Genomic DNA, 23,917 nt, shown 5'->3' with positions numbered 1-23,917 from the left:
TTCAAAATATAATAATAATTGAGTACATTTGTTTTGTTTTGTTAATTCAGCACTACTAATGAGAAGAATGAACTTCTCTTTTGGGGGATAACATTTCACGTAATGGGGGTTCAAAGTTAGTGTGCTCTATCATCACAATTGGTTTCAAATGTTCATCTGTTAATGTTGATCTGTTGTTAATGTTGATCTATAATGAAATTTTATGTATTTCATCTTTGAAAATGTCCTTTCCCACAGATAGATACTGCCAAATACTGATTTCAGTCTGTGACCATATGATTTTAATTGAGCCAAAAGGCTGATAGTCTTAAACAAGTTTATTTTCTCTGGACACATTTCCTCGGCTGATGCAATCAAATATGATTTAATTACCTCACCATCTGTAAACAGCTTTCATTTTTGGCTAACAAATAAGCCACCTGGAAACTTAACTTTGGTCTTAGCCTTATTTTCATTTTTATTTGTGTTAAGAAATTCTGCTGTGATGAGATAGTCCATTTTAAATTTTCTGATTTTTCTGACCACTGCTTTCCTGTGAGTTAGCAACACTGTGATGTGTGCTTAGCCTGTAATGTTGACATATATTGTATTATTTTAGCACAGTTACTGTGTCATTGCATAATAAACACAACGCTTTGCCATCTAATTTGATAACAAAATAATCCACATTTCATTGTTCCTTAAAAGCAAGACATTTGAAGTCCACTTTTGTCTTCTTATTTTGACAGTGTAGGTAATAAAAAATAAATACGATGTCATGGTACAGCAATATGCATGGCACTTGAGTTATAACTGTGTCACTAATGTTTGTAGTATGGCGAACAGTAACATGAAGCAGTGAGAGTGTCCCATACAGTCTCTACTCTGTCAAACTACTCAACTCTGCATGTTGTAACATGTTGTAGCAGCCATAGACAATATGCAGATGAGTGGGTGTGGCTGTGTTCCAATAAAACTTTATTTATGGAAACTGAAATTTGAATTTCACCTCATGAAATATTACTCTCCTTTTAGTTTTTTTTCCAATCATTTGAAAATGTAAAAACTATTCTTAGCCTGTGTGCCATATAAAAATAGGCAGTGGACCTGTTCATAGTTGGCCAGCCTCTGATCCAGATCAAATAATCCTTTCTTATTAAAATGCTTAACTGAACCATTCCTTAACACCAAAACTTGCAAGGGCCCATAATCATAGTGCATCTGCATTTAACATACAGGTATCTCTTTTTCAGCTCTCATGTTTAAATTCACATGGGCTCACGTAAGATCAAGGAAGTGAAAGAAGGGTCAGAAAGCCACTTTAGTTCATATAAGCACATTCATTCAGGCAGCAAACATACACAGATAAAGATAATTCAGTTCACAATGGGGTAGAAAACATCCAAAAACTATTTGCAAACTCTGCCCACGTATGGTTGATCTAATTAGGAAAAAGAGAAGAAAGAATCATACACTCCTTCGATCTCAACTTTTTTTCCTCACAAGTTAAGATTTCATTTTGTTTGGGGAAACCTGTTCATTAGACACTATGTTAACCTTAGTGCTTGTACCACTTCTTCTTTTTTACCAAAACAGTGAGCTTGACAAATCTAGCAACAAATGACCCCCAAATGAAAAGTGGACAGGTACAACCAGTTTCATTACTGAAAACCCCAATAAAGATTTCAGAAGACCCTTTACCTCTTCAGGTGGAAACAGGGTTTTAGGAGATAGTGACCCATCCTGAAAACCTGGCTTCTTCTGGGATCAGGAGGTTTTCATTTTCAGTCACAACACCAAACTTGTTGGAGAAAGAAGACTCATGTGTCTAAGGTCATAGATATCCAAGTCACAATTATTCATTTTTTTACAAGCAGTCTATAGGAAAAGTTCCTCAGCTAGGCATCCTTAAGTATTCTGAGATGCAAGATAGAACAGCTTACATATACTGAAATTTTTTCATGTATGTATATTCCTATGTACATGTTTATACATATGCACACAGATATATGTTGGTGGTATGTATGTTTTCATCTGTTTTTTCATTCTTTTGTTTCTGTTTGACTGATTCTTGCTCTCATAGAGTCATTAGCTTCCATTTGCCCAATTCTAATTTTTAACAAATTGTTTTCTTCTATTAGATTTTGTACCTCCTTCCCCATTTGGCCAATTGTATTTTTTAGGGACTTGTTTTCTTCAGTGTACTTTTTTTCCAGTTGGCCAATTGTATTTTTAGGGACTTGTTTTCTTCAGTGTACTTTTTTTTTCCAGTTGGCCAATTGTATTTTTTAAGGACTTGTTTTCTGCAGTTAATTTTTGTCCTTCTTTTTCCAAGCTATTGACTCTCTCCTGAATACCGCTCATTTCTTTTCCCATTTTTTCTTCTACCTCTCTCATATGACTTTTAAAATCCTTCTTGAGCTCTTCTAAGGAGGCTTTTTGGGACTCAGACCAGTTCATATTCCCTTTTGAAGTTCCAGATGTGGGTTTGTTGACAATGTTGTCCTCTTCAGAATTTCTGCCTTGATCTTCACTGTTCTCAAAATACGAATCTATCATATGTTTCTTTTTGCTCATGGTGTTTGCTTATTTCCTGGCCTTTAAAGAGATTGAGTTCTTCTGCTGGCGAGCAGAGAGCACTGACCCAAGCTTCTTGTGTTGGGAGCCTAGGGCCTGGTCACTGGCTTTGTATGCTGGGGCCTCCGATGTTGGCAGTTGGAGGCTGTAGGGTTTTGGCAGCTTACCTGGTGTTGGGCTGAAATCAGCAACACTGGAACTCTAGGGGTAAGACTGGGTAGTGTGGCCCCTGGAGATTTCTTGATCATCTGGGCCTTTCCTTCCTTTCACTTTCTTCAGCTCCTTTCAGATGGATGTTGCAGGATGTTTATCTGCCTGGGGCCCCTTGGAGCACTGTTTCCCTTAGCTTTGCTGAGGCACTGGGAGAGCCAGTTGCTGTAGAATGCTTGTTTTCCAAGCTGGTTTCCACTGATTGCCCTACCCTCACTGAGGCACTGGGGGCCCAGGTGTTGGTATTTGCCTGCTCCACCACCTGGGTTTCAGGATCTCCTCCTGGTATGCTGAGGTGGGGCTTTCCACTAGCTGGCTGGGTCGCCTCCCATTCTGTACTGCTCCCCTTCCCCCAAGGTAAGAGGGGCCTTTCCTGTTAATCCCTGAAGCTACCTGGGCTACTGGACTGCTGCACCCTATCTTTCTTCTGGTTCATCTGTATCCAGGGTTGTTTCTGGGGCAATATTTTCTGGGCTTTCAGAGGTTGATAAGGGAGGGTAAGAGAGACTTACTTCTTACTCCTCCATCTTGGCTGCCGGAAGCAGAAGTCCAAAAATCTGGTAGTATGTATATGAGTGTTAACATGTGCACAAGTATGTCAGAAGAGAGAAGTGAATGTGGAAGTTGATTAGGATATCTCTGATCAATTTATTCCTCCCAATTCAGTTTATTAAATTACAAAAGATACAAAACAGGTAACAGATAAAGAGAGGTAATTATATAGGTGCTCCCTATTCCTCTTTTATGAAGTGTAAGGAAGTTATGTGATCAAAATTTATGGAATTACAGTATAGCTAGCTTTGGCTGGCTGAGGATTGGTTGCTGGTGCCCTTTTAAAAAGGACATTCATTCAGAAAGTCAGTAAACATTTTTTAAAGAACCTACTACATGTGTTAAGCATTATGTCAAGTGCTGGGTATATGAAGGAAGGCAAAAGATAGTGCCTGCCTTCAGAGAGCTCAAAATCTAATAGCGGTAGACAGCGTGCAAACAAATACATACAAACATTTTGTCCAGAATAAATAGAAATAACCAATAGAGAGAAGGCACTAGAATTAAGAGGGATCAGGGAAAGTTTCCTGTAAAAGATGAGAGTTTAGCTGGTGCTTGAAGGAAGCCAAAAAAGCCAAGAGGCAGAGATGAGGAGTAACAGCATTATAGGTGTGGGAAACAGTGAGAGAAAATGCCCAGTTATAAAAGATGGAGTGTCTCGCTCATGGAGCAACAAGGAAACCAGTATCACTGGTTCAAAGAGTAGGTGGGAGGTTGCTGGAGGTCAAGGGTGTGGTAAGGTATAAGAAGACTGGAAAGGTAGGGGTCGAAGGGATAGATTATGAAGGGCTTTGAATACCAAACAGAGGATTTTGTATTTGATATTGGAGGTATTAGGGAGCCACTAGAGTTTATTGAGTAGAGAGATGAGTAATATGGTCAGACCTGTGACTTTTAGCAAAATCACTTTAGTAAATGAATAATAGATGTACTGAAGTGAGGAGAGACTTTTGACAGGCAGATTAACCAGCAGATTATTTCAGTAGTCTAGGTGTGAGGTGATGAGGGCCTGTACCAGAGTAGTGTTGGTGTCAGGGGAGAAAAGAAGAGGGTGTATTCAAATGATGTTGCAAAGGTGAAATCAATAAGCTCTGGCAGCAGATTGGTTAGAGATAGTGAAAAGTTGAAGATGATGCCTAGGTTGTGAGCCTAGGAGACTGGATGGTGATGCCCTCAGTAGTAATAGGGAAATTTGGAAGGGCAGAGTGTTTAGGGGAAAAGATAGTGAATTCAATTTTGGACCTGTTGAGTTTAAGATATCAACTAGACATCCAGTTCCAGATAATTTGGAAGGCAGCTGGAGATGCAAAACCACCTAAGAGATTAGGGCTAGATAAGTGGATTTGAGAATTGTCAGCATAGACTTGATAATTAATCAAATCCATGGGAGCTGTTGAGATCACCTAGTGAAACAGTATAAATGGAGAAGAGAAGGCTTAGGACTGAGAGCCCTGTGGGATATTCACAGTAGCTGGACATGACTGGAAAAAGAGACTGGAAAAAAGAGCAGTCACATAAGTAGGAGAACCAGAAGAGAGTGATAGGTTTCCCAAAAACCTAGAGAGAAGAGATTATCAAGGAGAAGAAGGTGATCGACAGTGTCATAGGCTGCAAAGAGGTCAAGACGAATGAAGATTGAGAAAAAAAAACCATTGGATTTGATAATTAGAATATAATTTATAACTTTGAAGAGTAATCTAGGTTGAATGATGAGGTTGGAAATCACATCGTAGAGAGTTAAGAAGAGTGATAGGAGAGTAAACAGAGGTGCTTACTGTAGATGACCTTCTCAAGGAGTTTGGTCATAAAGGGCAGAAGAGATATGAGATGATAGGGGGGATGGAAGAATCAAGTCAGGGTGTTTTGAGGATGGAGGAGACCTAGGCATATTTGTAGGCAGTAGGGAAGAAGCCAGTAGATGGAGAGATTGAAGATAAGTCAGAGAATGGGGATGACAGAGGGCAAAATCTGCTGGAGGAAACAAGTTTAACGGGATTACTTGTACAGGTAGAGGGCTTTACATTGGTGAAGAGTGGGGCCACTTCTTTGTGTGAGATGAGTGAAGGAAGAAAGCCTTTGAGTGATATGAGACATATTCCATGAGTCAGTTGAGGCAGGAAATAGTTCTTTTTTTTTTTTTAAGGCAATTGGGGTTATGTGACTTGCTCAGGGTCACACAGCTAGTAAGTGTCAAGTGTTTGGTCTGAGGCCGGATTTGAACTCAGGTCCTCCTGACTTCAGGGCCAGTACTCTATCCACTGTGCCACCTAGCTGCCCTTCAGGAAATAGTTCTAAGAAGTGTGCGCACTGGCAGCAGGGAAGAAAGCCAACTACAGAGGAAGAATCCAGCCCATGAGGAGGGTTTGCTCTTTGCCTTTTGCTTACACCTCTTACAGATGGCAGCAGAGGAGAGGGGATTTCTCTCCTCCTCTCATAGGTTACAACACGTTATAGGTTTGCTTCTTGCTCAACAAAAGATTTTACATCCAGCAGAGACTGTTCTCAACAGTCGAGGTAGACAACGTCTCTGAAAAGCATGACTGTTGTGAATCAAAAAAAGAGCCAGGCCTGGTCATTGAGTGCTGAGCTATGGAGAGGGACAGACTTGGGGAACCTGGCTGGATGATTGACCTAGCACAGCCACCCTACTCAAAAGGAGTAGCATCAGGAAACTACAATAAGGGAAAGAACATTGGGGTTATATATAGTCTTAGAGATGTGAGTTGACTTGGTCACATCTTCCCTAAGTGTGTGCCCCTCTTTTTATTCACTCTTAGTGTATAGGAGAGTTTGCCATAGCTTTATGGGGGGAGTGTTTGATAGTGATTGTTCTTATGATACCATCTGTTGTTTTTTTTTTTTTTTTGGCTAGGCAATGGGGTTAAGTGACTTGCCCAGGGTCACACAGCTAGTGAGTGTTATGTGTCTGAGGCCGGATTTGAATTCAGGTCCTCCAGGCTCCAGGACTGGTGCTTTATCTGCTGCACTACCTGGCTGCCTCCTGATACCATCTTAATAAATGCTTTTACTTTAAACTTATTTTGTTATCTATTAAATGTAAAACATACCTGTGGGAGCTTGTGAGCTGTATAGTTTTATAAATGAGGACCCACAAACACCTTTGACCTGGGGATAGTTGATCTATAAGGATTCAACCCATGAGTACAAGTTGGGGGTAGAAAGGTAATCCAGAGGGAGAACTACATCTAAATGTAACTACATATCTATGTACATATATAAATAAAGATGTTGCACCTCTCTGGATAGTTATATAGGTATGGATTGTGTATATCTATTTATATGTATACATATATGTGCATATATACATATCATACAGCCCTAATTTCTTCCACTTAGAAATCTCTTTCTCTCTAGGAAGACTTGTAACTGGCAAATATTAAAACCTAGCTCAACAACTATTGTAGATTGGGTTTGAGGAGGGACAGGTTAAGTCTGAATAATGATTAGGCCTGGAAGTTTGCTGTGGTGGATCATGGGAAGGTAAAGCACTAATGCAAGGTGCCAAAGAACAATTGGAACTGAGATACTGCCAAATGTAAGCCAAAATATTTCACTATTATTCAAACTTTAGAGTAGTAGAGGAGGGAACCTGGATTTGATTTCCCAAGAGCATCAGAACTGATCACTTTCTGATTGCAAGGCTAAGGTCCATAGCAGATTTAACCAAGTCAGAAAGGAATCCACAGAGCTGTAGAAGCAGACAAGATCATGGCCCAGCAGTTGGTTAAAGACACCTATTTAAAACCTGCTTTCCCCATGCAGAGATGCTGGCCTCAGCCGCTATTGGTGCTAATGAGTTATTGAGATGAATTTACTTTGAAATTATACCTCTGTTAGTCCTTATTTTCCAACAAAAATATGAAGTAATATTTGGTTATATTCCTTATTTTTGTACACAATTAATTCTTTTATTATTTATATGAATGATTTATACTTTAGTCTAAAGAGAAAAGTGCCTAAAATATGAGGCACTTCTTAATATTGAAAAGGTAGAGCATATATTGGCCAAGATTACCTAGTATAACTCCAAAAGCCATTATTTGTATTAAATAATAATAAGCTTTATATTATGTTGGTTTTGTTCTCTTAATTATGGAGAAGCATGTGACTCAGCTATTTATACTACTCTGTATACATGATTTTTTAATATCTTCATTTAAATGTGGTTTGTTATTAAGTTTTTTCTCTTAGAAAAGGGATAGTTTTCAAAAAGGATATAGTTGAAAAGCTCTGTGGAAATTTCTGCTGTTCTGACATTTATGAATCACTCTAGTTGGTGATAGAGATGATTGACTATAAGAGCCCCTTTTTTGTCACAGAGTCCTTATGAAGTTTTCCCATGGGGACATATAATGGAGTTTGTCAAAGTGAAAAAGTCACAGAGCTATTTTATTTATTCAGTTAAGCCAAAATGATGCTGATAGTTGTCTGGACACTTAGATTCTTCTAAATTATACAGAGATTACTAGGGAAAATTATTTTTGTGTCTCCCCTTTTTGTGTAAAAGTATAAAGTGGAATATAGCCACAGAGCTATTATTGTCTTTCGTTTTATGCTGCTTGTAGACATTTTGCTATCCTAAAGAGGTCATTCACAGTGTCTTCCAGATGCCACTTTTTCACAAGGGAAGCCTACTTACTTCTTTGACTGGGATAATAGAGAGACGTGTTCTCAGCTGTGAGGTTCCAAGTAGTAGTTAAGGAATGGAAGACTAAGGACATATTCATAATTGAACGTCAAAAAGGGACCATTTACTATATACAAGGGATATTTATAAGAAGGGTGTTCAGAAAATATTAATAATTTTGACGTTGTATAGTACTTTGAGATTTGCATGACTCTTTGCATTTATTATTTTATTTGATCCTTATAGTAGCACAGTGAGAGGTACATTTGTTATTTTTCTGGTATGAGAGAAGTCAAGTGACTTGCTCATGAAGTGCACAACTAGGAAGTATTGGAGGTCGGATTTGAAAGTATTTCTCTCTACAAAGGAAAGAGAAAGGTCAACATGATAGGGTGGATGTGCTGAACTAAGGTATAAACAAGGAAAGGGATTTATACTTTATCGATATCCTGGACTAGATCGCTTTTGAGTTCCCTTCCACTGCTGAGATTAAAGAGTTTTCACACCTTAACTTGGAAGTGAGTCTGTCATATGCATTTCCTCTTCTGCTCAGATATCAGATTGTTGTACATGTTTATGGGTTAGGATATTTATGCATATATGGACACATATGTATATGTACACATATATATACACAACTGGAAACCCTACACACAAGAAGGAGTGCAAGCTGTTGATTTTTTTATGTTTGTGATATAGTCTTCTGATGTTCTTATTGGCTAGCTATGTGTTTTTTAAAAATCTTTACAGAATTACTGTAGAAGAGAAATAAATCCAGGCATTAGAGCAGCTAGGTGGCACAGTGGATAGAGCACTGAGCTAGTTACCAAGAAGATTGATCTTCCTGAATTCAAATCCAGTCGCAGACACTTACTAGCTGTGTGATCCTGGGCAAGTCACGTAAGCCTGTTTGCCTCAGTTTCCTCATCTGTAAAATGATCTAGAGAAGGAAATGATAAATCACTCCAGTATCTTTGTCAAGAAGACTCCAAATGGGGTCACAAAGTATCAGACGTGACTGAAACAATGGAACAACTACAACTGGTTTGCAAATTAAATGGTTATTATGTTATTGAGTGTGTTAAAATGGTTATGCCATGCAAGGGCTGACTAGTAATCATTATGTTATCCTTTAGAATATAAACTCCTTAAGGACAAAGACTGACTTGCTTGCATGTATTTATATCTCCAGTACTTAACACAGCGTCTGGTATGTAGGAAGTACTTAATATTCTTTCTATCTGCCTACCTATCCGTTCTCTCTTACAGTAAGCAGAACTTTATTAGAGGAGTATTCCTAATTTTAATCAATGTACAATGAAAACAAAAGTGGTAGAACTAGAGAATATGTAGAGAAGAATAACCAAAATGGCTATAAAGGGTGGAAATTTACATTTATAAGGAAAGTTAAGAGAAATTGGGGCTATTAAACTTAAAAGAGGAAAAGGTTAATGGGCGACTTAGTTATCTTCTTCAGTCATGTTAGAAGTAGATGCTGTCCAGTGCTGTGTCTCTATATGACTAAATAAGAGAAATAGACTTAAAAGGGAGAGATTTCAGTTAAATATTAGAAAGTATTCCCTGTCTCTTAGCAGATATAATGTTAACAAAGGAGTCACCCAAGCTATGTGAATGATATCAGATAATAAATTAAAGAATTTACTTTCTTTTAAGTGGAATTGGGGATCTGTGAGCAAAACATGTAGTTATGCTAATATATGCAAATAACATTTTTCTTTTGAGCCAAAAGCTTAAAAAATTATTTTTTCAAAGTTCTGTAGCACTCATGTGAGTCCCCCCTCCCATAGGAAGGTATAACTTGGAGAAACTCATTACATCATTGAAACAAACCCTATCATGTGCATTATGTATGCAGACTCTACTGTAACATTTGAAACACATTCAGCCAATAATATGAGGCACTGTTCTAGGTACCATGGGAGAAAGAAAGAAGTCAATGTCTTTGTCTTTATGGTGCTTACAGTGTAGTAGATACGACATGCACATGTTGTGAAAGTGCAGTAAGAGAGGCCCAAAGTGCTGTGTAAGTTCAAAGTAGAGAAGGATAATTTCCACCTGTCTTCCAAAAATTGCATGTCATTTGACCTGGCAAAGGAGAGGAATTAGGAATGTGAGGCTTTCTAGGAAGAATATGAGCAAAAGTATAGAGGTGGAAAAACATTAGAGTATGACTGGAAAGATTCAAATTTGAGTGGGTGAACCAAGTAAGGTGCATGAAGGAGAGCAAAAGAAGATAAATTTATAAAGGTAGGTTGATGTCCAATCATGGAAGATCTTAAACATATTTATTCTCCAAAGGAACATTCTATGAGGTTCTTATCAGTGCCGCGTTGTGGAGGATGCTATAAACTTAGTATGTTAAAATATAAATAAATACTGGTTTATTGAGTTGAGAACTATTTTAGCAACACTTAGGTATTCCTAAGTAGCATGATGTCTTTACTCTAATATTTCCACACCTTTTTCATAAGTGTTTTTATATGTGCATTAAGGAAGAGGAAATTATATGGATAAGTTTTCACTTAAGTGTAGAAATAGTAGCTTCAAAACACTCATTAGGGGTAGGTATGCTTGTTACAAATTCTATTCCATAGAATCAAGCTTTAGTAGAGAAAGTAGAATGAAAAAGATGAGGAGAATGATAGCGCAGTGACTGTCATTTGTTGTAAAGCAAGGGGCTTAGTTTTGTTTTCACATAGTTGAGAGAGGGAATGAATAGCACTAGGTAATCAGTTGCACTTTAATAGTCCATGTAAGGTTTGTATCCGTGATCCAGAATGAGGATAAAGAACTAGGTCCAGCAGTGTTTAAACAATAGAGTGATAGTTTAGGTGCAAGATGCTGAACTACCATGAAGCTAAAGTATTGAAATAGTACAACTTGATAGATTCAAAGCTATATAAATAACTAGAGCCAAAGAAGAGTAATTAGTAGAGGGAGATTCTTAGTGTAATGACCCAGGGATTTATCATTTGCCATATTCTGTTCCATATTGATGACAACATAAATAGCACGTGTATAAAATTTGTTGTTGACGTGAAAATGAGAGCAAAACTAACAAAGTGAATAAAAGAATTAGGAACTACATATTTTGATAGCTATAGGACAGTGAGTAGACTCTAACAGCATGAAATTCAATAGAGATATGGGTCAAGTTCTACACTTGGTTTTAAAAAACTAAATTGTTCAAGTATAAAATGGGAAAAAATCTGGCCTAGACATGGTTCCTATTAAAAAAGACCTGGGTATTTGAGTGGACTCTCAGCCTGTGAGTCAGTAGTGTGACATGGCAGCCCCCAAAATGAATATGATTACAGATTGAATTAGTAGAGACACAGTGTCCTGAACAAATGAGGTGATGATCCCACTATTCTGTTCTATTCTGTTCTATTCAGGCTACATCTAGAATGCTGTGTTTATATAGGGGGCATCACATTTTAGGAAGGACATGGAGAAAATGAAGCAAGTCCAAAAGAAGATGACCTGGTGTTGGGGCTTTAGCAAAATGCTCCTAATTATTAATATAAAGCAGCTGAATCAGCTAGGCGATTTCACAAGAAAAGGCAAAAAAGGCAAGAAGATTGCTATTTTTAAGGCGTAGTAATGGGGATCATTGGGAACAGGTTAAGAAGCAATAGCAAAGTGGGAAGTTGTGAGGAAGCTTGCTAAGAGTTATTTTCAGGAGAAGTTAGAGGAAGAGGAGAAGAAAGTATGAAGTGATTTGGTAACTGCATTCAGATTCCACTACATATATATCAGCTATGCTTAGGAGCTTTTTGCTTTGGACTTGTGGTAGATAGCTATTAATTGTGAAAGTCAGTTGAACAAAGTAGCATCATCTCAAAATAAAAAAAAAAACAAAAACCAAAAGAAAGAACACCCAAGTGAGAAATTATTTAGCACCAACTATTGGATTTCCAGAAAGGCTGACAGATATGCCAGTGAGCAGCTAGCCGAGGGAGTTTTGTACAAGAGTTCTCTACAAGTATGATGGAGAACTGAGAAACTCATTTCCAGATAGTGTGGAGACCTTTGTAGTCACCTTTTTAGAATGCACAACATTTGTTTGGTTATGGCATATTATTTCTGGTATGGGCTACATAACCATTAACTGTACTCAAAGCTTAGGCTAGTCTCCCTCCTAGAAGAGAAGGTAAAAGGGCTCAGAAGCACCTCTCTATTTTCCAGGTTGTCAGGGAGAATAAAGTATTCCTTGAAAAAAGATGGAATGAAAAAATGTAACAAATCATTAATAATGAGAAATGCAAATTAAAATTTCTCTGAGATTCCACTTCACACCTATGAGATTAGTGAAGAAAATGACACTATGATCCAGCAATATAACGTTAAAGGCAAACAAACAAAAACAACCTAGCGCTACTTTAGGTTGCACTAGTAGAGACATTATGACCACAACAAGTGAAGTGATAATCTCACTGTGCTCAGGGAGGCATACTAATGTACTGTAGATGGACCTGTGAATTGTTCCAACCATTCTGGAAAATAATTTGAAGCTATACCCAGAGTCACTACACTGTGTGGGGCAGCTTGGTGGTGCTGTTGATAGAGTATCTGACCTGGAGTCAGTAAGACTTGAGTACAAATCCAGCCTCAGACATTTACTAGCTGTGTGACTGTAGGCACATCACATAATCTCCATCTGTCTCAATTTCTTTATCTGTAAAATGAGGATAATAATAGCACCTACCTCCCAAAGTTATTTTGGAGATAAAACAAGATAGTAATTACAAATTGCTTAGCACAGTGCCTGGCATATAGTATGCACTATATAAATGATAGCTATTATTATCATTATTATTATTAATAGCATCATTATTATTTACAAACTCTTTAGCCAGGCACTACCACTACTGGACATATGTTATAGGAAGATCAAAGAGAGAGGGAAAGGACCCATATATGCAAAAATATTCATAGTAGTAATTTTTGTTGTAATAAAGAACTGGAAACAAAGTAGGAACCTCACAATTGGTGAATGACTGAACAAATTGTGGTATATGGATGTTAATGGAAGTATTATTGTAATGTAACAAATGACAAATGGAATCAGAGAAACCTTATATCCACTAATACAGAATAATGGGAGCAGAGCCTGGAGAAATATTGACATGATGATCATAGTACTCAAATGGATCTATTATCTCACTGATGTGGAAATTTCCTCCCATTATGCAGACCTTGGACTGTATCTGCTCGTCCTGTGGAACACATGCAATAAGTTCACTCCAGGGAGTCTACTCCTTGTGCTGAAGATCTTCAGTGCTTACTCCTAATTCTTCATTTGTAGCAAGGGAACACTTCTGGCTATCTGCTTGTCATCCCTCGTTCTTGCTCTGTGACCAGCCCATCTTTTTTTCCCTATCATACAGTCCTTCAGTCTTACACCTCTTCAGAATTTCTCATTGGTTCTATGCGGTAACCAGCTCATACTCACTGCATGCCTAGTAATTGCCCTCTGTGTGATAATTTTTAGTTCTTTAAAAGCATTTGTATTCTGTTTCGCTGTCATATAGCATTAAGAGTTGCCAACAGATTGGCTGCGTAATTAGAATGTTATTATGAAAAAGATGGGCCTTTGCCATCATGAGAGGTCTAAGATTGGTAAGAAAGCTTTGCAGTTTTCCGAAGGCAATCCAGCCTTTAGGCCTAACTCATTGTCCATTTGTGTTATCTGACCCAGATATGCTACTACTAGACAAGCTCTGGAGAGTGTTCATTCAGTACATATTACAAACTATGCAATATACATTTTTCATCTACTTTAGTCTACTTCCTTGTCTGGTTAGAGAGGCCATACTCCTTTGAGTTGTTACAGATCTCTTCCAAGAGACTCTCCTGATGTTCTGGAATATAATGAAATCAGCAGCATGTCTTCTACAACCAGGAGCATCTGGATTACACAGGGATCCTCTCTTTGACTTGGACTTTGTGCTGCATCTTCTCCATCACAGTAGTGAATATATTTGGTGAACATATATCTACCTTTTTCATATCTTACCTCATGTGTGTTATCTGAAGGTTATATCTTCCAAGGAATCTTAAGTAATTCTGATATATGAATAATAAAAATATTACTGTAAAAAAAGTCAAAAAATGGCATTTGTTCTTGCAAATAAATACTTTTTCGTAATTAGCAAATAATAACCACAATGGAATCTTATATTTTCTAAATCTTTAGTTAATTGGGAAATGATAAAGATGTGATCCAATGTTGAATATCACTTACACAGCACCTTATTTCTTGCTCACATCCTCATCAAGGATACCCTCAATTCATAATCATAATCATAAAGATTTTAGATAGATTACAAAGCTGGGATCAGTAGTTATTTATGTTCTTTTATTTGTCTTTTTTCAGTATTAATAAGGCCCAAGATTTTTTCTACACTTCATATCTTCCCCTCCTTCAGATACTTTGTATGAGTCCATCTACATTTCAAACAAGTTACCTCCTTCATGAATCTCCTCTACATACACCTTTCCTGTCTTTGTTCTCTTTAGTGTAATTTCTAATTCCTCTCTAACCAAATCCCAGATTGTGATGTTAAGCTTCAAGTGTGCTACTTCCACTTTCTTTTATGGAAAAAACAGTTTATCATAATGATTTTTATAAATCTTTTCCATTTTTCTTCTGCTTGAACTCCTTCTTCCATCTCCGTCCCTATGTGTCCTTGGGATGGCTTTGCTAAGTTTAATACTTGCCAAATTTTTTAAATTGGTTTTACCTTCCACTGATTCTGCTTTATGAGATGACACTGCTTATAATCATCCATTATCCTTCCTTGTAAGATTTATACAACCAAGTTTTTATTCTATTCCACTTGTGACTTTGGCAGCCTTCTCTCTATTCTGCGTTTAAGTCAGGTGCTTGCTAAGAATCTTCATCAGAGTGCTACAGTGATCTGCACTTGGCATTCTGCTGTATAACATTTTAATCAATGATGTTAATAAATGCATAGATGTCATGCTTACCTTTCCCTCCAAACCCAATCCTCTTCCCAACTGTCCTATTACTGTGAAGGGTACCACCATCCTCCCAGTTACCCAGGCTCACACTCACACTTAAACCATATATCCAGTCTGATGCCCTGTTTTCTTGTTTCTACCTTCACACTATCTCTCACAGCTACCATCCTCGTAAAGGCCATCATCACCTCACACCTGGACTATTACAATAGCCTTCTAAGGTCTTCTTGCCTCAAATCTCCCTCCTGCCCCCAATCCATCTTCCACTTAGCTTCCAAAGGGCTTTTCTTTTAAAGGCATAGGTCTCTTCGTAGCCCTCCTCCCCCAGTTAACTCTGGTGGCTCCCTATTAGCTTTAGAATTCAAGTATAAACTCCTTTGTTTAGCATTTAAAGCCCTCACATCCTGGACCCTTCCATCCCTTTCCAGTCTTTTTTTATACTTTACTCTGCTCAAGGTATTCTACAGTCTCGCCAGAGTGTGCTTCTTGCCGTTCTTCTCCTATGACATGCCATCCCCTGATTCTGTGCCTTCTCACTGGCTATCCCATTTTACCTCCATCTTGTGGCTTCCCTCAGGACTTCCTTCATGACTCAGTTCCAATCTCATCTTCTGCAGGAGGATTTTGCCAGTTCCCCCCACAGACAATGTCTTCCCTCTTAGATTGCCTTCTATTTATATCTCTTGTATGTTCCTAGTTATTTACATGTTGTCTTCCTCTTTAGAATGTGAATTCCTGGAAGGCAGGAACTGTGTTTTGCATTTCTTTGTATTTCCAGATCTTAGCTCAGTGCCTAGCACATAGTAAGTGATAGTAAGTATTTATTGAATGATTGTTTATCAGATCTGTGATAACATAGAGTTGAAAATCATAGCCCATGTGCAGAGTCAGGATGCTGCTGATTTATGAGTTTGCATGTACGCAACAGTTATAAATGTGAAGTAAATTTGGGTTGGAATAGGAGCTTTTAGCCATAAAGGAGAAAAAAAGCAGTTCTACTAGTAATACTGAGTTTCCTCAGGTCTCTATTTGTTGGTTCAACATTGTTTTTGTCCTTAATTATGTCTTTTGCCTTTTTCAGTGGAACAAAAAATATTTTGTCATTTCCCCCAATTCTGTTTTACAGGCTTAGAGGGTTAGAAGAAGATGGTTTTATTTCTCCTCAAAATTAACAGAGGAGAAATTATATCTATAAATATTGTAGTCCAAAATAATATGAAATTTTTCAGTGAAATCTTTTGATCATCTAAGTCTACCACATATTATATTAAAAATTAAAGCTCTAATGAAAGTATAACAAGAATTCTCACTCATTCACAGCAAACTGCATTCAAAGAATGAGAAGAACACCTCCACTGGATGAATTGCAGCCACCGCCATATCAGGATGACAGTGGCTCTCCACACCTCTCATGCACACCTTCAGAAATGGGTGACAGGAAATGTGAATTTTCTCACTGTAGCAACAGTCCAAGATGTTCATACACTAAATGCCCAAGCGAAGGAAGTACAGGACATGAAATAGAAAGTTTTCATAATAAAGGCTATGAAGAGGATGTGCCCAGTGACAGTACTGCTGTTCTTAGCCCAGAAGTAAGTAAAAGGGTACATAATGTTTCCATATGGTCTTTTGGGTAACAGTGCAGTGCTGTGGGTATATTTGACCTTGTCTGTGGTAGTTTGTTGTCCCAATTTACATCCTTAATATAGTCTTTACACTCTTGACCAAAGCCACTTAACTTCTCGTCAGAGAATCTTGTCCTTCTAGTATTTTGGAATGCTGAAAAGAGAGTAGTTGGGGAAAAAAGACAAAATTTTATAAATAGGCTTGCCAACATTATGGTTTCAGCTTTAAAATAGGAATGTCCATTCCTTGATATAGTGAATTTTGGTAATGTTTGTATATTGATATCATTTAGAGTAATTCTTTTTTTTTCTTTTGAGGAAATTCTATTTCTGACTCAGGACGAACAACAACAACTTAATACGCTTAAAACAAAAGTTATATTTTTACATCAACATAAATGGGTTTAATTCTCTTTTGAATTCACGGTAAATTTGATTTAGGGGATATTTCAGTGTTTGTTTTATTTTTGAGACCGATTTGAGGCAAGAGAACAGGTAGAGTGTTCATATTAGATTTTTGAGACCATTTGGAAAGAATTGGTGGTGGTGGTTGTTTTTTCCTTTTGTACAGGAATACAACTAGAACTTTAGTTTTAGTTAATTCTTCCTAACCAGTGTCTTCAATTGGTAATTTCCCATTACAAATTAAAACTGTATCATTGTGGACATTGATGACTACTAACATTTGGAGAATGATTTTCTAAGTAAATGAAAAGTACTCCTTGACGTGTGGAAAGGACAGTGAACCAGGAGTGATAAGACCTAGGTTCTGTAAGAAATAATAACTGATAAATATGTTTGTATATATATGCATATATATGCATACATGCATATGTATATATAATATATATGTATGTGTACATATTTGTGTCATGTGTATATGTGCGTTTGTGTATGTGGAGAGAGAGAGAAATTTCTGCTTTGAAACTAAGCTTTCAAGGGCTTAGCCTTGCAATAGCTGAGCTTTACAGTGCAAACAACACGAGGGCCTGATAGAAAGGGGCTGCCTAGTATAGTGAGAAAATCACTTGATTTGGAGTCTTGGCACCTGGCTTCAGATCCCAGCTCTCCCCTTCAGAGATTTATGACCTTGAGTAAGCCACCTCACCTCTCAGTACTTCAGTTTCCTCATAAGTGAAATGAGAGTTGGAAAATTTGAATTGTCCCTAAGGAAATTTCTAGCCCTGAATCTATAGTATGATGATCTACTGATTATAAGATCAGGGAGAAGGTAATTTTTCCCCTATCCCAGATAACTGATTGAATAAAAGTTCTAAACTAATGGGAAAGAAAATCTGTTATAAAACTTTGAAATCTCTGTTAAAGTGCCTATTTAGATGCTTTTATTTATTATACACACTCACCTTAATTCTGGCTAACTATTCATAGGATCATTTCTCAGATTCATATGAGGTTAAGTAAGCAGAGTAATTGAGCTCTGGGAGACCAAAGGTACATCTGTTGCCAGGAGCCCAGAGGAAGATACAAGCATCTCTCTTATTCTGGCACCAAATATAGACCCCAAATAAAAATGAGGAGTGGGCCTTATATGATTATGTATATTATATGTATATATTATATATTATATATTATATTATGTATTATTATATAATATTAATATATTATTCTATATTAATGATATATTATAATTTATATATTGTATAATTTTATATTTGTATTATATAATTAATATAAATATATTATATATTATAATATAAAATATATTAGTATATTATGTATTATTTATATTATATAATATTAATATATATTTTATGTATTATATATTATATAATTATAGGCTGTGTGTGTTGACAAACTATTGTAATTCTGGGGAATCTGTGTCTGTGTTCCTTTGTATTGTGACTATGTTTCTGCGACTGTCTTTTGCTTTGGATTGTATTGTAATCTGCTTAGAGTTTTAGGCAGGGTTAATCAAAGGTCTTGGCAATGAATGCTCTATATTATGGAGCAGGTAGGTGGTGTGGTGAATAGAATATTGAGCCTGAAGACTCATCTTTCTGAGTTCAAATCTGGCCTCAGACACATACTAACTGTCTAATGCTGGACAAGTTGCTTCACCCTGTTTGCCTCAGTTTCCTCATCTATAAAATGAGTGAGAGAAGGCAAACCACTTCAGGATCTTTGCCAAGAAAATCCCAAATGGGGTCACGAAGAGTTAGACAAAACTGAAATAACTGAACAATAAAAACTCTATGTTACAAAGTAAATAACAGCTTCAACAGCTACATCCTTGCTAAAATTTTATGAGTGGTGTGGAACCAAGCTGATGGAGAAAAAGCAGGGACTCACCGTTATTCTCCCAGATTTCCCTCCAAACAACTTTAAATAACACCTCAAAAACAATTCTGGAGCAGCAGAACTCACAGAAGGATGGAGTGAAACAGTTTTCCAGACCAAGACAACTTAGGAGGTCAGTAGGAAAGATCTGTCCTACCTGGGTGAGAGTGGAGCACAGTTCAGTACAGGCTACATCACTGCCCGCAGACTCCAGCAAATCAACAGCAAGCTTTGGGGATGACTGAATTAGCTGCAGTGGCTTCTACAGCTGTCAGTCCACGGATGTGAAGGAGGTTGGACAACTGGTCAAAAGGAGATTACAGAGGTTCATTTGTTGGCACTGGGTGCAGGACTCTGTTGCATTGCCTGTAAGTAGATCTGGGTCATTGTACTAGGATGAGAAGGATCACTAGCACATCACAGCTTTTGACAGCAGGGGAGTGGGGACCCTGGTCATAGTTCCAGGGTAGATAAGAGTGCTTGTGGTCACTCACAGCCCAGAGCACAGGCCAGGAAAGTAGTACACATCTCTCCTTAGATTATGCCACCTTAGAAGAATGGAAAATTTACAGGTTCCCAGTAGCTCTTAAAACAGCTACACAAAAAAACCTGAAGCTTAGGACAGTGCCCACTCCACTCCTGGAGCAGAGCTGAACTTTAGTTAAAAGTCAAGAAATAGGCTAAAAAATGAGCAAACAATAAAAAAAGAACCTGACCATAGAAAGTTACTATGGTGACAGGGAAGGTCAAAACACAAACTCAGAAGAAGTCAACAAAGTCAAAACCGCTACATCCAAAGTCTCAAAGAAAAATTCAAATTGTTCTCAGGCCAAAAAGAATTCCTGGAAGAGTTCAGAAAGAATTTTAAAATTCAGATAAGAGAGATAGAAGGGAAAAAATGGGAAAAGAAATGAGAGTGATAGAAGAAAATCATTTAAAAAAAAGAATCAATGGCTTGATAAAGGAGGCACAAAAAATAGTGAAGACAATATTAAAAACAGAATAGGCCAAGGGGTAAAAAAGGCACAAAATCCACTGAAGAGAAGAATTCCTTAAAAAAGCAGAAATGGCCACATGAAAAAAGAGGTACAGAAATTCACTGAAGAAAAGAACTCTTTTAAAAGTAGAATGAGTCATGTAGAAAAGGAGATACAAAAGCTCACTGAAGAAAATAATTCCTTAAAAATTAGAATTGGGTAAATGGAAGTTAATGACTCCATGAGACAATCAGGAAACAATAAAACAAAATCAAAAGAATGAAAAAATAGAAGAAAATGTTAAATATCTCATTGGAAGAATAACTCACCCAGAAAATTGACCAAAGAGAGATAATTTAAGAATTATTGAACCTTCTAAAAGCCATGATAAAAAAGACATAATTTTCAAGAAATAATCAAGGAAAACTGCCCTGATATTCTAAAATCAGAGGGTAAAATAGAAATTGAAAGAATCCACCAATTACCTCCTAAAATAAATACCAAAATTAAAACTCCCAGGAATATTATAGCCAAATTCTAGAGTTCCCAAGTAAAGGAGAAAATATTACAAGCAGCCAGAAAAAAACAATTCAGGTGTTGTGGAGCCACAGTCAAGATTACACAGGATTTAGCAGCTTCTACATTAAAGAATAGCTAGGATTACAACCAAGAATCATCTACCCAGCAAAACACAATATACTCTTTTGGGGGAGAAAGGGGATGGGTATTCAGTGAAATATATGACTTTCAAACATTCCTGATGAAAAGATCAGAGCTGAATAGAAAATTTGACTTTCAAATACAAAACTCAAAAGAAGCATAAAAAAGTAAATAGGAAAGATAAATCATAAGGGACTTAATAAGGTTAAACTGTTTACATTCCTGTATGGGAAGATGATATCTGTAACTTCTAAGAGCTGTCATTCAGGCAGATAGAAATAGTATACAGAGACAGAGGGCGCAAGTATGAGTTGATTATGATGGGATGATATCTAAAAAAATATAGGACTGAGAAAAAGGAATGCACTGAGAGAAGGGAAAAGAGAGAGGTAGAATAGGGTAAATTATCTCACATTAAAGAGGCATGAAATAACTTTTATAGTGATTAGGAAGATGGGGAAGTCCGGGGTGGGCGAGTGCCTGAATCTTAGATTATCAGAATTGATTCAGAGAGGGAATAACATACACACTCAGTTGAATATAGAAGTCCCCTACAGGGAAGTAGTAAGGGAAAGGGATAAAATAAAGGGCAGAGACTGATAGAAGGGAGGGTGGATTAAGTGAGGTGATAGAAGCAAAATGTTGTTTTCTTTTTTGAGGATGGACAGGGTGAAAGGAAAGAGAGAAGAGGATAAACAGGGGGAAAATAGGATGGAAGGAAATACTCAGTAATCATAACTGAAAAAATCTTTACAGCAAGTTTCTCTCATAAAGGCCTCATTTCTTAAATATATAGAGAACTGAGTCAAATTTATAAAAATAAGAGTCATTTATAAATGATCAAAGGATATGAACAGGCAGTTTTCAGATAAAGTAATCAAAGCTACTATAATTATATGAAAAATACTCTCAATCACTGTTGATTAGAGAAATGCAAATTAAAACAACTCTGAGGTACCACTCCTCCACACTTATTACCTATCAGATTGGCTAACATGATAGAAAAGAAAAATCACAAATGGTAGAGGGGATTAATTAGAGGGACATTAATGCACTGTTGGTAGATCTGTGAACTGATTCCACCATTCTGGAGAGCAATTTGGAACAGTGCTCAAAGGGCACTATAAAACTATGCATACCCTTTGACCCAAGCAATACCACTACTATGCCTGTATCCCAAAGAGATAAAAAAAGAAAAGGAAATGGACTTTTATGTACAGAATATGCATGGTAGCTCTTTCAGTGGTGGCAAAGAATTGAACATTGAGAGAATGCCCATCACTTGGTGAATGGCTAAACAAGTTATAGTATATAATGGTGATAGATAGCTGTTGTACTATAAGAAATGATAAGTAAGATGCTCTCAGAAAAACTTGGAAAGACTTGCATGAACTGATATAAGTGAAGTGAGCAGAACCAGGAGAACATTGTACACGGTAACAGCAATATTGTACAATAATCAACTGTGAATGACTGAGATCTTCTTAGCAATACAATGATCCAAGACAATTCCACAGGACTTTTGATGAAAAATGCTATCCAGCTCCAGAGAAAGAACTGAATCTGAATGCAGATTGAAACATTTTTTTTACTTTCTTTATTTTTCTTGGGTTGTTTTTTTTTTTTTGGTCTGTGTTTTCTTTCACAGTATGACTAACATGGAAATATGTTTTGCATGTCTACGTGTATAAAACCTATGTCAAATTGCTTGCCTTCTCAATGAGTGGGGAGGGGTGGGTGGGAGGGAGAGAACTTGGATCTCAAATTTTAAAAAACTAATGTTAAAAAGTGTTTTACATGTAATTGGGGGAAAAATAAAATATTAAATAAGTATATAAAAATAACCTTACGAGCCCTTCCTATTCAGTAAACATGCACTTTCTCAGATGCACCTGTGTCAGAAGTTATGGAACTCTGGCAGTTAACAGTAACAGGACCCTGACAAAAGGGACACATTGGTGTATCTTTTTTTGATCATCCTTTCCTAAGAAGTCTCATCTACTTCTGTCAGGCCTGACAGGATGCTCCCCTGCAGATGTTGCTAGAGGAAAATCATGAAAGGCAAGCAGTTCTGCCTGACATTCCTGGGATGCCCCGGGTGGTTGAATTGGCACGTAATTGATAATCCTCAAGAGAAAAATGGATGTAATAACAGGAAGATTTCTTCTATTTGCTTATAAAACTTGTTTCACCCTTCACCTGAAACTTTGTAAAACTGAATTTTTCCATAGGAAGTTTATGGATTTCAAAATCTCTTATTGGTAATGAATTTATGGAGCTATTTGTTTTTAACAATTGCTAATGAAAATGATTTGGGAATAAGTATAATCTACATTGTAAAGAGTGTTTGGAGGAAATTTTTCTAGGACTGAAATGTTTATACTTTCATATTAAATTTCCTTTATTTTTCAAGCCTTGGATATTTTTTCATATTAGTAATGATATTTCAGAGCAGTCCTTGAAAAATAAATCCAAATTGTACCATACTTTCACTTTCTTATAATTTTCAACTCAGCTAATAAAAGGCTAGTACACATGTTCATAGTTCTGAAAGTAAACTTTGGAAGTTTTCTAAATTTTACATATTTCCATTTATGATGATTTTTCCCTTTCTCCTTTTTGAAAATTGAATTTTTGAAATATAAAATTCTGTGATTTTTTAAAAAGCTAACATTTTAGAGTAGCTTCATCACTTAGGTAAACTACTTTAGCCTCATAGATATATCCTTTTGTCTTTTTTTGTTCTCATTATAATTAATCAAGGTTATATTAACATTACCAGGCTTAAGAAAAGTCATGCATATATTTCTCTAAAAGACTGATAATAGGACTTAAAAACTGAAACGTTTAAATTTATTTTTCTTAGGATGTGTCAGCTCAAGGATCAGCTTCACAGCTTCCTAAACCTTTTGATCCTGAGCCAGAAGCTAAATATGGCACCCTGGATGTGACTTTTGACTATGACTCACAAGAACAGAAGCTCCTAGTAACAGTGACAGCTGTCACAGACATCCCAATGTATAACAGGACCGGCAACAACTGCTGGCAAGTGCACCTTGTTCTTCTGCCCATAAAGAAACAGAGAGCCAAGACGAGCGTCCAGCGAGGGCCATGCCCTGTCTTCACAGAAACGTTCAAGTTTAACCATGTCGAATCTGAGATGATTGGAAATTATGCAGTTCGGTTTAGACTGTATGGTGTACGTCGCATGAAAAAAGAAAAGATTGTGGGGGAAAAAATTTTTTATTTAACAAAATTGAATCTTCAAGGGAAGATGTCATTACCTGTGATTCTGGAACCTTCTTACAGTCTTTCCGTGAGTATCTAACCAAGTAGCCTCTGAAGAAGGTACTGCGCACATGCACGCATACACACACACACAC

At 37.0% G+C, this 23,917-nt stretch overlaps 1 protein-coding gene across 3 annotated transcripts in view; it reads left to right on the top strand.

The window, feature by feature from the left end:
• Window positions 1-23,917, top strand: part of SYT14 (synaptotagmin 14) — a 170,856-nt gene that overhangs the window by 75,704 nt on the left and 71,235 nt on the right. For 2 of the 3 annotated variants that reach the window (XM_027871729.1, XM_027871728.1), the window contains exons 3-4: window positions 16,295-16,566; window positions 23,401-23,842. In XM_027871729.1, the coding sequence (XP_027727530.1) occupies window positions 16,295-16,566; window positions 23,401-23,842 (714 nt within the window). Of the gene's footprint in view, window positions 1-16,294; window positions 16,567-23,400; window positions 23,851-23,917 lie in introns of all 3 variants that reach the window. The other variant, XM_027871731.1, reaches the window with a different exon arrangement.

This window comes from Vombatus ursinus, unplaced genomic scaffold (genome assembly GCF_900497805.2).
Source record: "Vombatus ursinus unplaced genomic scaffold, bare-nosed wombat genome assembly UNPS02014798.1, whole genome shotgun sequence".
NCBI lineage: Eukaryota > Metazoa > Chordata > Mammalia > Diprotodontia > Vombatidae > Vombatus > Vombatus ursinus.
The sequence above is the reverse complement of the archived record's forward strand: the minus strand, read 5'-3'. Positions and strand labels throughout refer to the sequence as shown.